This window comes from Phyllobates terribilis, unplaced genomic scaffold (assembly GCF_046119375.1).
Source record: "Phyllobates terribilis strain yellow unplaced genomic scaffold, ASM4611937v1 Scaffold_3__8_contigs__length_932513732, whole genome shotgun sequence".
NCBI lineage: Eukaryota > Metazoa > Chordata > Amphibia > Anura > Dendrobatidae > Phyllobates > Phyllobates terribilis.
The window spans coordinates 836,707,620-836,720,698 of record NW_027362763.1 but is presented as its reverse complement, the minus strand read 5'-3'; the positions used below and the strand labels follow the sequence as shown (position 1 = coordinate 836,720,698).

The 13,079-nt window shown below is 41.5% G+C and overlaps 1 protein-coding gene across 3 annotated transcripts in view; it reads right to left on the bottom strand.

The window, feature by feature from the left end:
• Positions 1-3,345: 3,345 nt before the first annotated feature.
• RALGAPA2 (Ral GTPase activating protein catalytic subunit alpha 2) overlaps positions 3,346-13,079 on the bottom strand; it is a 330,418-nt gene continuing 320,684 nt past the window's right edge. For 2 of the 3 annotated variants that reach the window (XM_073672456.1, XM_073672457.1), the window contains one exon: positions 3,346-7,609. In XM_073672456.1, coding sequence (XP_073528557.1) covers positions 7,458-7,609 — 152 coding nt within the window. In that variant the 3' untranslated portion in view covers positions 3,346-7,457. The remainder of the gene's footprint in view (positions 7,610-13,079) is intronic. The other variant, XM_073672458.1, reaches the window with a different exon arrangement.

Genomic DNA, 13,079 nt, shown 5'->3' with positions numbered 1-13,079 from the left:
GTGGGGTGTGTGGGGCATTATGTGCAGGGAGGAGGAACAGCCTGTATGGAGCATTGTGTGGGGGCCAGTATTCTGTATGGATCGTTATATGGGGGCCAGTATCCTGTATGGAGTGTTAAATGGGGGCCAGTATACTGTGTGGAGCAATTCTCCAGTTTCTGAGCTATTATGGAATTTACAATAGATATCACTCATGTAATGTAAGAAGAAGTGAAATCTTTGCCATTGTACTATATATATATTTCTCTGCGGTATCTGTGCATCATGAATCGTGGTATGTGTTAAAGGGGCCACTGAGACTCTTTTGCCCAGGGCCCACAAAAACCTGGAGCTGGCCCTGGCAGGCAGTTCTGGCACCGTCCACAATGTGAATGAGCACATGGAGTTGCATTTGAGACAAGCCAGCTCTTTCCTGCGGCTGTCTTACCTGGCCTATATTTGGATTGGACTAGGGAGAGGCACACTGGCTGTATCAGATCTTTCCAAGACTTTATTGCAAGAACCTGATGCTTGATTTAAATTGGGCAATTATTGTGAACAAGCGTTCTGAGGAAGACTCATGTCATGTTAATCCAGCAATGTTATCAGGCAGTTGATATGGTTTTAAGCTTGCTTAAAAATAATCGTTCTCGGCAGCACATAGTCCTGTGTAAATAGGACATGTGCTGTCGAGAACAATGGTGACCTATGTGCATAGAACAATCTAATTACTGATTATTCTGTGTACATAGAAAATGCAGTGTGCCTGTCTTTTCGGGCTATTAAATGACCACATAGCAGCAAATAAGTAGCCGATCTCTGATCATTTAACACCGCAAGTCAGGTGGTGCAAACCCACACATTATGCATTGACAAAACTGTTTCCCAGGCTTTATAGTCCTTGCGAATCTTCGAAAGACAGGAGCCATGAAAGTCTCTTGCAGAGGTATGGAAAAGGCAAGAGCACTAGGTAAACACATGGTAATCTGACTGTCTAACACTTCCAGAAGATTTCACAAAACCTGGTAAATCAATTCATGCAACACAGTAACACAGTCAAGTGAGGGGTGGGCTCCGAAACGGGGTGGCTGTGTATAACTGGGGGAAATTGATAGCTATGACACTGGGGTAAGCTATGGGAATACCTTTGGTTGTAAGAATATATATAATGTTTTGAAATTTTGATTTCAGGCTCCGCACCTCACCATCCACTACTGCTTTAAACTTGAGACTACCATCATTTTATAGACCATGACCATCTCATAAATTTGACATGCAACTATTTAGCATATGATTAGTTATGCAGATTTGTATCATATCACTGCATTGTTACTGCTTTGCTTCTGGTGGTGGAAATTTTTTTTTTCTTCCTATATACTATAAATACAACCTGTTCTCACATTCCCCAATAGCTCAGCGTGTTATTGGGTTGATTCCCAAATGAAATTTCACTGGTTCGAATTGAGGAGCAGCCATGAATATGATTTCCCAAAAAAAGAGAAACGCCATCATCCAGCTCATCGTTAGCGATCTCTCGGCCAAGAAAATTGCCAAACTGCATCATGTGAGTGCCATGACAGATGTAAGAATACAAAATGAAGTCCATCCATCCACTCAAAAGCCAAGAGCTGGACATCTAGGCAAAATATCAGAGTCAATAAGTTGGCTCATGACAAGGTCTATTAGTTCTGGTGCCACAATCACAGCAGTGGAGGTGTCTAATATGCTTCGTAATAGTGAAATCACCGGCGTCCAAGCAAGCACTGTGCAATGCACATTACACAAGTCTGGAATGGTGGCTTGAAAAAAGGTGAAGTCTCTCTTGACTTCACTATCGTCATAAGAAGCGTCGGCTTGAGTTTGCAAAAAAAGTACGAAAAGTGGAGAGTAGAAGGTTGGAAATGGTTGATTTGGAGCGAGAAGACATACATCAATAGACTAGGCTCTGAGGAGTGCAAATGGGTCAGGAAGAAACCAGGGAAAAAGGGGCTAACGGATCGAGAAATTGAAGGAACTGTCAAGTTCGGTGGAGGAAGCCTGATGATATGGGGTTGTTCCACAGCCAAATTCATTGGATACTTACTAGGATAGATGGTGGTCTCAATGCTGAGCTATATGTGAGTATCCTACAAGATGAGTTACTTCATACACTCGAGTACTATGGGTATGAAAAGGATGACATAATGTACCAGCAGGACAACGACCAGAAGCATACGCTGAGTTTGGCAAAGAAATTGCTCAATGACAATGAAGTAGGGGTGCTTTATTGGCCCTCACAGTCCCCAGACCTCAACCCCATCGAACACTTGTGGGCAGAGTTGAAGAAAAAACTGTAAACATACCCAAGTGAGTCGACCACTATGCAACAACTTTGGGAACATGTAGAAGAGACCTGGGATCAGATTTCTGTCGGGACATGCTTGAATCTGATCTGGAGCATGCTCAGAAGGATTTAGACAGTGTTGAAAGCCAAAGGTGGATTTACAAAATACTGACAACATAATAAAAATAAAAATTTAGATTTATATACTAAATAGTTGCAAGTCAAATTTTATGTATGAGATAGCCAAGATTTCTTCTTTGATATTTAAAGTCTACCTGTCATTTTAGTATAAGTTTGTGTGTGTAGATATGAGAAAACGCTTTTTGGTCATTATGTGCCTTGTAACCTGCATTGGTCACCAGTTTACCTCTCTTTTTGACTCTCAAATTTTCAGTTATTTCTGAGCTAGTGGATGAAGACAAGCTGCTATGATGTCTACCATACACAGTACACCCAAATTCCTGCTCTTCTGTCTCTATGTAGCACATGGTCAGAAGCAGCATGAAGGACATTATACAGCATTACTGTAGCTGTGAATCTGACACTTTTGAGAAATAAAACACCTAGTAGAAAGGAACAGAACTAAGGCATAGGCAACCGCATTTGGATGCATCAGTGAAATGGTAGTCGATCTCGTCTTTAGCAAGACAGATTTTTATATGTATTCAGAAGTGAATGATTGTTTCAGGAGGAGAAGTGGCCGGTAAGTGGAGAAAAAGCTTATTTATCTGCTAAGTTTATTTTATTCGCTTAACTAATAACTATAGCTTTATGCAACATTTGCTAGAACGGCACTAACCACTGTCTGTCTGTGAAATTGCCCCTCGTGTGTCTGAGATATGGATATTTGATTTTGATCTCCATTGGTGATAGGGGCTGATGTGAGTGATAATAATCTTCATGCAAAGCTGTAAAATGATGGTGCTATAAAAGGAAGGAAATGACATCTAGTGCACAAATAAAGAGACAGAGTGGGAATTTTAAATACTTTTAATTAAATTCAATTGAAATTAGGAAAAACACAAATCATTTCAGGAAATATTTAAAAAGGAACAAATGATATGTCAGCAGTAAATTTGGGGTTTTCAAGCATTCATTTTGTTTTACAAATATTACAATTAATGCACCAAAAGGGAAAATTGAAAGGACCCGCATTTCTTATAGCACACCCTCAATATAAAGAACATGATTTGTAATATACATTTATATTCCTATGTACAACATCTAATAGAATTTAAGAATATAGAACATCCAGAACTGACTGTTCACACTGAAAACTTCCCCAACCAGTGCGAGAAAGGCCTGTGACAAGGTGGCCCCGCACACAGAGAAAGGCCACAAACCCCAAATATCAAGTTCACGCACAACCCACAAGAATACAAAGAACCCTGTTCACTCCCAGTCGTCTAAAGACCAAGACAAACAATATTTGAAGGAAAGAAATAAAATCTTTCTGGTCCACTTTTTTTCTTCTTTTACATTTCACTTTCCATACAAGTGAGATCTGGGTGGTATGGACTGAATAGAGGGTGACTGACAGCTTCTAAAACAGACTTAATGGTGATAGGCAAGATGAATGCGATGCTGAATTCTGCACTGACTCATATTTACAGGCATCACCTTTGTAATTCCAGAGGAACTGACAGCCAAAGTGCTTAAACCTCTCCTTCACATCACCCTGAGTGCTGAATAAATATCACCGAGATGAAGAGCAGGAATCCTCAGAGAACAGAGTGTAATCCTTTCTCTGCTCTGTGCAAACAAAAAACATTACACCCATTCCTATTGCTGTAAATGGCACAATGATTTCAGCCCTGGTAACACTACAGCATCTTCACTTTATGGCAGCCAGTGGTTACATTCTCATGAATATCCATAGCGTCTGATAATTGCCCACAGGCCATGTAGCCATCTTACATATTTAAAAGGCTATTCCCATCTTATACATTTAAGCCCATCCACAGGATAAGCCAAAAAACGTCTGATAGATGCGAGTCCCACCTCTCGAATCTCATACTTTCCAACTCTCTGGTGATGCCCAGGACACTCTTGGATAAAGGACAAATTGTTCTAAAACCTCCTGAAAAGCAGGACTTTAATAAGGTTGTATGTGACACTAAGACGCTCCGTCATCATACTGGCATCCAAGCGCACATTTAGGGGACAGAATTTTGAACAACGATATGGGTAAAGTTTTCGCTACTGCACTTTGTGCACCGCAAATCTCCATCTCCTAGAACATTGGCTGAAAAAGTCAAGTATGATCCCTGATCCCCATCTCGCTGGTGAAGCGGTAGCAGTGAATGGAAAGATGGTTGTGTACTTCTGTCCTTTACAGTCTACAGAAGGGTCTAAAATGTGTAAGACAGGAATAGCCCTTTAAAAAGATTGTCTAAGATTAGAGACATGTCCATAGTCTACACTAGACTGGGGTTCAGCTGCAAAATCAGATAAAGCCCATGGACGGGAGTAGTGCAGTTTTTCTAATTACAGACAACACCCTTGACCTAATGCTGTAGTTAATGGTAAAATCAATTACCAGGATATCCCACTATTCCCGATTAGTGTTCAGCTTTCACACTGTGGCCATTGGATATGGACAGAAGCGCGGAGGCCATTGGACACACGATTCCACAAGTGCACGGCTCTTGGCAACATGCTGCCCTAATGCTGTTGAGTTATAGTGTATATGGTATAAAACCACAGTAGAATTAGCCAGGAATGACGTATTGTATTACTTGATCAGATCTACTTTCCAATATATTTTAATTATGAAGAGGTTTGGCTGGTCTGTACATACACCAAAATAGAAAAAAACTGCAAGATTGCATTTTTTGTGTTGGCTGACAATTACTAGCAGTATAGATTTCATGAATGTCCTCAGTACACAACTTACTACATTAGCTTCTGAAGAATTAGCCAAAGCATCATCAGGTTTATGGCCCCTTACAGGGGTTATCTGGAACTTTGGGGTTTTGTTCCCTATGGGGCTAAGAATTTACCGGCTGGGAGTTGCTAACTTCATGACAGTTCTGCCTTGCGACGATCTCTTCCGGTTCAGGCGGCGATTATCCAGCTTAATCTGACCTCATGTCAACACGGCAGTTCTTTCTCTTCTGCTTTGTCCATAACGCATCACTGCCGATATCATGCTGAATGACAACTGGTTTCCTGCAGTTAGGCAGCGTGGACCCAATGTCAATCAACATGACATTGGCAGTGACGACCCATCGACACAGCAGAACAGAAGAGAAGGAGGTGCTCTGTCAACGAGACTTCAGCAGAAGCATTGCCGACAGTATTGGTCTGTAACCGTTCTGAGCCCACAGAAATTGTCGCAGGGCAGAACAGGCAAGTAGTTAGCAACTAAATGCTGGTAAGTTTTTAGCCCTATGGTCAAAAACCTTAAAGTCTCAGATAACCCCTTTAATTATATTGGAAAGATTGCTGCTAGGGTAAATCTGTCTGTTTTTACTAGGTGCTAATCATAACCAACTTCCATCTATACAACACAAACACATTGGGGGCTACACTATCTCCAATATGTAAATGATGCAATTACTACTAATTTGCAGTTGACCTGCTGGAGATGAGCAAGTGAAGGTGGCTCTGTCAGAAGAGGCGTCTGCGAGGCCTGGATTTACACCCGCAGGCTCGCTCACTGTGCAGACATCTGTTGATTTAGCCTCAGGAGATTCACGCTGCTTAATGTTCTGCCATCGCTGTCTGAAAGTGGAAATAAAGCTTCTGCTCTTCACTTAAAGTCCATGGAGCGACATTTCAGTGTAATTTACAGTCCCTATTTACTTCAAACTAATTGGTACAAACCTGAATAAAGTACAGAAAAAAAATCACTTAAATTAGTGCAAAAATCCCATAGACACACAAAACACACAAGTGCCTGAATATGCATCCAGCTGCATGTAAAGACTTCTCTACTTCATATAGGACTAATGGAACTGAACGTAAATGAACCACATTGAACAACGTTCTAAGCCGCTAATTCAGAAGACCAAAAAATGTAAGAAAGTCACACGAAAAGTAAGCCGTATCCAATACACAGATGTGAGAGCAACGTACAAGGCCACGACGACAATACGCTCAATTAAACATGAACTTTAAAAAAAAAAATCTGCCTGGAGCAAAACTGGAAATAAACTTCTGCTTTTTTTGGGAAATAAGGGTTTGAACTAAAACATTAAAAACAAAATTGTATAAATATGTGCGGAAACCATGCAAAATAACAAGACAACAGTGAGAAAATGAAGCTTTTCTGAGATCTCCTCGAGCAGATGCCGTGGAATATACTGGTGGTGCACTTCAAGGAAAATGCCATCTTAAAAGCATCTTCCAGAGGTCATTCGTGAGAATTCAAAACCTGCGCCATTATCTCCAGTGATGTAAATCTCCCAGTAGCTCTAAAGACGACTTGTGTTTTGTACCTGGTGGGTGTCTGACCCCCAACTATATTATCTTCTGGTGTCACAAGATGCTTTTAAGGTGGATTTGTCCCCTAAAATTCCATTTCTTTGCGCCAAGCTAAATATCCCTGGGCCTAGATCTCTGCAGATAATTAAAAATATAGATTTTTTTTTTCCTTCTTTTATACACACCACTGGAAAATTCACATATTTAAGGCCCTGTTCCCACAGATCCATACTTCAGCTTGTTCTGAAAGGAACCCGGTATAAGAGAAGGTTAAATATACGACCAAGCCTTGTTTAGTGTGCCCTCTGTTCCACCTCCCAGCAGTGAAAGTGTTACCTGGCTAGCCGTAACAATGTGAGGCAATTACATCCTTAATACCTAAAAAGCCTTGTAAGAAGTGTTGTTGTGCTCCTTGTTGGCGGCTGATGTGGTCCCTCGGCCTTGGGTGCAGTTGCATCATTACTCCTCGTCAGACAATCCTCCTGCCATCATCAATGTTACCACCATAGTTGCATCATACCTCAGTGCCTAATGGTCGGTTTAAGACCAACCTGCCCAGGGGGGTCCTGCCCCGTCAGGCACACATTACAACATTGCACAGCTCGTCCTTTTTAAAAAGTTATATTCACAGGTGCAAAGTCATAGATTTCTATAGATTTTTTTTTTTTTGCTTTTACGATTAAAAACAGCTCTTTACTAGAGTTCAGTATAAAAAAAAAAAAGTGCTTCAATTGGAAGATTTGCTGACACCACTGGCGGAGCGTCGAAGCTTTCCCGAAACTTTAGTTCTGGTGGCGCGGGTTAGTGTTGGAGAGGTGGGCTCTGGTGGGTCTGGTCCAGTGCTCACCGACAGATCAGAACTGGTACTTGAAGGGAGACCTAGAAAATAAAAAGAAGAATTGAAACATTGAGATTTACATTGCTGGGTGAAGATTTTCATTACAAAGACGAGCAGGTCCCAACAGAAAAATATCCAATTCAACAGGTTTACACAAAAATCGGTAATTTGATAGCATTTCTTCAGGATGACTGATGTTATTCAGTGTTGGATCACGTGCCGGGATCTTCGCTTCTACACATTCTTCCAGACAATTTCTACATATCAGTATCTCAAGCTGCCAGATGTATTTAGTGGCAGATGTTTAGTTTCTGCATCAGATCTCAGCTACTGAGTATATTCCCCCTCAATATTACACAAATGTTCTTTAAAGGGGTCCTCCGCTTTTAACTATTACTACCCCGGGACCCTTAGACATCAGATTTTATGCAAGAACACCTACTGAACAATCCCTTTAAGACCAGTAAAAATAACTGGTAAGTAATGTGTATATTACATAAGAAAACCTTATGAACAGCGCATGTTCTATAAAAGACGTATCTAAGCTCCAGCCCTGGTGCCCAGAATCCTCCAGTATGAAACAAGGGCAAAAGCAGCAGATATTGCCCATTGTGACCAATTTGATCACCATTCTCTGGTCTGCCCTGAAAAAGTTAGAAGCCAAAATCTGATTGGTTGTAACAGACCACTCTTCAGTTTTAATTTTTTTGGACCAATTTTCACGCAGGGCCCAATATCCTGTGCCTACATTTTGAGGGTCAACACATGGGATTCCCAATCCAAAATCCAATACATGAACAGAGACATAAATTACAGTATAATAGTGAACATCAAGTGTCACAAAATGCAAGAAAACTATCACTTCTTTATCAAAACTTGTAGAAACTGCCTTAAAAACAGGACTTCCTATAAAGCAAAGCATTTACTCGTAGTGGGGTCTCCGCACTCACCCAATGCACAATAACTAGCCATCTGAAAACTGTGCCCACCGCATGGAGGCCTCGTTTTCGCCTGCTGCTATGTGGGATTGCACCCTGTATCTGCTTCACATACTGACCCAATGAAATGCACTATAACCTGGCCATCATTGAGGCTACTTTCAGAAGTGCAGAATGGCACCGTCTTTTTGCGATTTTTCAGTAAATGACTGCAATATTTGGCTGTATTCTTTTTGAGTGCACATTAAAACGTGAGTAGTTTTACCATGCTGCAAAAGACCGTGCAGTCCCAAGTGTAAATATAGTGTTAGGGTCTTTTAGTGCTACCAGCAATGTTCTCCTACCCAAAAAATAGCGCCACTCTTGCCCATAGGCTGTGTCTAGTATTGCAACTAAGCAATGAGAATGGCTGCGATACCAGACACAGCCTTTAGAGAATGGAAGAAAAGTGTTTTGTTTTTTTTCCCCAATCCCTGACCCACCACTTTAAAGGGAACCTGGCAGCTGATAAGTGCAGCCTGATCAACGGGCAGCATGTGTGAGACACTGGCGGAATGATTTCGGTCATGTATGTTTCACTCTGAAATGTTGCGGTATTTCAGAGAAAAAACACACTTTAAAAGCAGTCCGGGACCAAGTCAAAAGGGAGGCTAGTTGGAGAGGCTGGTACCCGTTGGCCTCTCCGCCTGCTGCCCTGGAGTGACAGGTCTCTTCCAGTGTATGTCTATATAGAGAGTCCTGTAAGTCATTGGCAGTGAGGAGAAGACGCCGGGGACCCACCTGTCCGCCTAGTCCCCTGTGCAGCTCGGGCTTGGCGGCTTTAAAAGTATGAAAACATGCAGCTGGTGACTGATGCCCGCTGCCCGTGGTTCGAGCAGAATATGTCAGTTGTCAGGTTACCTTCAAGCAATGTTTAGTGCTTTCCAGGAATATTAGTGAAGGGGAGAAGAAGCCACTAATATGGTGAAAAAGGAATGGTGATGAAATGCGTTGGCGATGAGTAAAGCAAAGGCTTCTGTCTGTGTCTTGTATGATGGGTGAGCAGCAGGCTTCAGCTTTATCTCAAGCTCTGGTACCCAAAAAAAAGCAGAAATGATAAAAGAAAACCAGTAGGAGGATGCCATTCTGCAGGTCTCAGGCTTACGTAAGCGCACATGCTGATATGTTAAACATTAACTTACGAAGCAATTATTCCCTGAAGAAGATGAGTGAAGGTCAGGACAAAATAGCTTGTCTGAATGGAAGCAGATGAGGTAGCCGCTATTAAACATAACAGAAAATGAATAAAATTAAGGCCTGCGAGTCACAAATCTTCCCCAGTACAATTATAACCATGCACCGAGGAATTCAGAGATGTCTGTTGCAATCGAGGACTGTTGTTGCTTGCAGTTGGCGCACAGTCTCTCTGGGCAGAACGGGAAGAGGGAATTTAATTTCATCACTTACTCTCTTTATGCATCATCTTTAAATCATGAGATACTGCCACAAACAACTGCACATGCAAAAATCTCCGCACTAACCCCTCCGACACAATGGAGGGGAGTGATAATGAAGTGGATGCCAGTGAAAATGCTGCACTAGAGAATACTAAAGAGATGCACAAATCTAAAACCGCTCAAATCTTGAAATGCAGAATGTGCTGCGTAATTACCATTATTAATAATATAGGAGACGATGGATGTAGAGCATTGCTGTGATCTACGGAGGGTTCAGGCAGGTCTCACGAGGGTGAATTTTAGCCTCTGTATTCAGCATCAAAACCCAGATCCCGGAAGCTCCAAAGCCACAAACAGAAGTTCCAACAGTTATTGTCAATGGAGAGAACAGGAACAAAGAATAAGGTAGATTGGATTTATGAAGTTATCGTGGGAGACTCTGGAGTCAATATACAGATTATAAAAAGCCTTCAATGCTTATAAAGGGGCTCTCTATTTTTAAGACTTGTCAAAAAAATGTCATTGTAGAATTTTTTAAGGGGACAACATTTTTTATAAGAAAATGTAGTATATTTTTACATTTAGTGACAATCCTGCCCTTTTGGGCACAAGAATCCCTCATCTCTAGTATATATTCTTTTTTTTAATAAACTTTTGAGACATTTAACATTATTTTAGGGTCTGGAAAACAATTTTACAGGTGTTGTCAAGGCTTGGGGTTCAAGTATAACTGCAGACTTGTGAATCCTCACACTGCACGAGGTGCAGGGAGCAGGCGGTCATGTTACCGCAAGTATAAGATTTGCATACTTTCAGCCACATTCTGACTAGACATGTCTGGCCTCACTCAATACACTAGCGAGGACGCGCACATCAAGTTGGCATGTGACTGCATGTATGCAAATAACATACTTGCGATCATGCACTCACCTGCTACCGGTGCTGGCAAATCTTGACAGTGCAGTGTGCGTGATTTGAGGATTCACAAGTCTGCAGTCACATAGAGTGACTGCAGACTGGAGCCCCAAGCCTAGACAACACCTCTAATTCTTTTGCTAAAGACTTTGAAACAGTTTTTTTGACAGAGTTTATCCTAGGGTCTAGTGCCCGAGAAGCCCGATAACCATTCTGTAGTTAGGTAATCCCAGTGTATTTTAAAATGTGTAAGGCCACGTTCTCATAGATCTGCTGTAAAACTTCAATTTCTGTCCTCAAAATTATGGGATAGCTTTTTTTTGGGAATACAAAGTTTTTAGGCATATTCCAAATTATTAAAATTGCTGCATCTCAATGATATTGTGGCGATGCCGTGGATTTTGTACACAGATTTTCACCTTTTCATCCATCTCAATGGCATGTCTGTGTGATGCGTCCTCCTGAATAACATACGCTCCTTACAGCTGTTCTAAGGTCTGGCCTGTAGATGTAGATCCGGAATAAGGAACTTGCCTTGAATAACTCAGAATTTCCCAGTAGGGAACATTTTTTTCTTTATAAGCTCCAAGACACTTTCCATTGATCTATGACTTTACAAACACTGTCTGTGTGCAGTTTTTCTCTGTATTGGTAATTTCTAATCAATGAATACAGACCAATAATATAAAAGACAAATTGCAACCAATATAGAAAATCTAAGGTCATTACCTGCCACCCAGGTTCCCATTGTGAGGCCAAAGCATTATATGCTCCAAACCGCTAAACATTTATACAGGCCCCATTCAGCCGACTCCCTTCCTTCTGTTCACCACCAAGAGAGGTCAGTAGATCATTGTGAGGGGATTTAGCCGGGTGCAATTATATAATTATTCCAAACAATATGCCTTTGAAATGTAAAACTCCGCTTGGCTTTGGCTAATCAAATGTGGATTTTACTCAGTGGTGTTCCAAAACCACCAAGATGTGGGCTGTTGTCACCAATTCTGCTGGAGGCCAACATGCTGGCACCTGACCACCGAATGTGCCCACTTATCACTATATTAGGACTTATTTGGGCTCTTATGCAATTCTTATTTTCTGATGTTGTAAAAAATCGCAATATTCACAATTAGGACTCAGTACATACCTTATTAAAATGATCTGAAAAACAAAGCACACAAAAGGTATATAGCGCATTGTGCCCCATATATACTATATTGTATATTTAGAAAACAAAGTATATAAGTAGCTGTCAAGAATCTTGTATAATAATCATCTCCTCACTCAGAAACCATCAACTACTAGCTAAACCTGTCACGCTAATCCAAACATACATACTATAGTCCCCTCCAGGGTTCACTTCTAGGACGGCAGGAAGACATCCAGCAACCGCAAAGGAAAGGACTATAAAAACATTATTAGTAACTATTAAAATATCAAAAGAGAAAAAATACAAACAAACACACTAGGCCTATGCGTTTGGAGCATAAAGGTTCTCACTCATAGCATGATTAGATTAAGAGTTTTAGTAAAGCATAGGTCTAGCGTGTTTATTTTGAATTTTTTTCCCCTTTTGATATTTTAAAAGTTATTAATAATCTTTTTATAGTCCTCTCCATTGCGATTGCTAGATGACTTCCTGCTTTCTACCTAATCATTCCCACCCAGGAGCCGGCCTATGGCCTCTGTCCGTGCACCGCACCCTTATTGGATTGAACGATACCTGGACAGGGTGAGCAGATGTGATATTTTTTTGTTGCCTTTGTTCACTTCTAGGACACAGACTTAGGGCTCTTTCACACATCCCTGTTTCCAGTACGTGTGCTTACAATTTCCACATGTACCGCAGACACTGACACTCGCAGATTTGAATGGGTCTGTGCACATGTCAGTGTGTTTCCACAGACCGTGTGTCCATGTGCTCCACATGTAGACATGTCAATTTTTTTGCAGACGCACGGTCCGCAAAACGTCCCACACAGATGACATCCGTGTGTCATCCACGTGACACGTACCGGCGCCTGGGAATCAGCGCTACAGTTAGCGCTGTTCCCAAGCGCCGGGAGCTGATCACTGCCCTCATCATGGTTCCCTGCAGGCACTGCGATCAGCAACAGCAGGAACAATGATGAGGGCAGCCCCAAAGAGTCCCAGAACCCTGGCTATACATCATCTAATACATGCAAGGGTTCTGGGACTCTTTGGGGCTGGGAAGCATTATT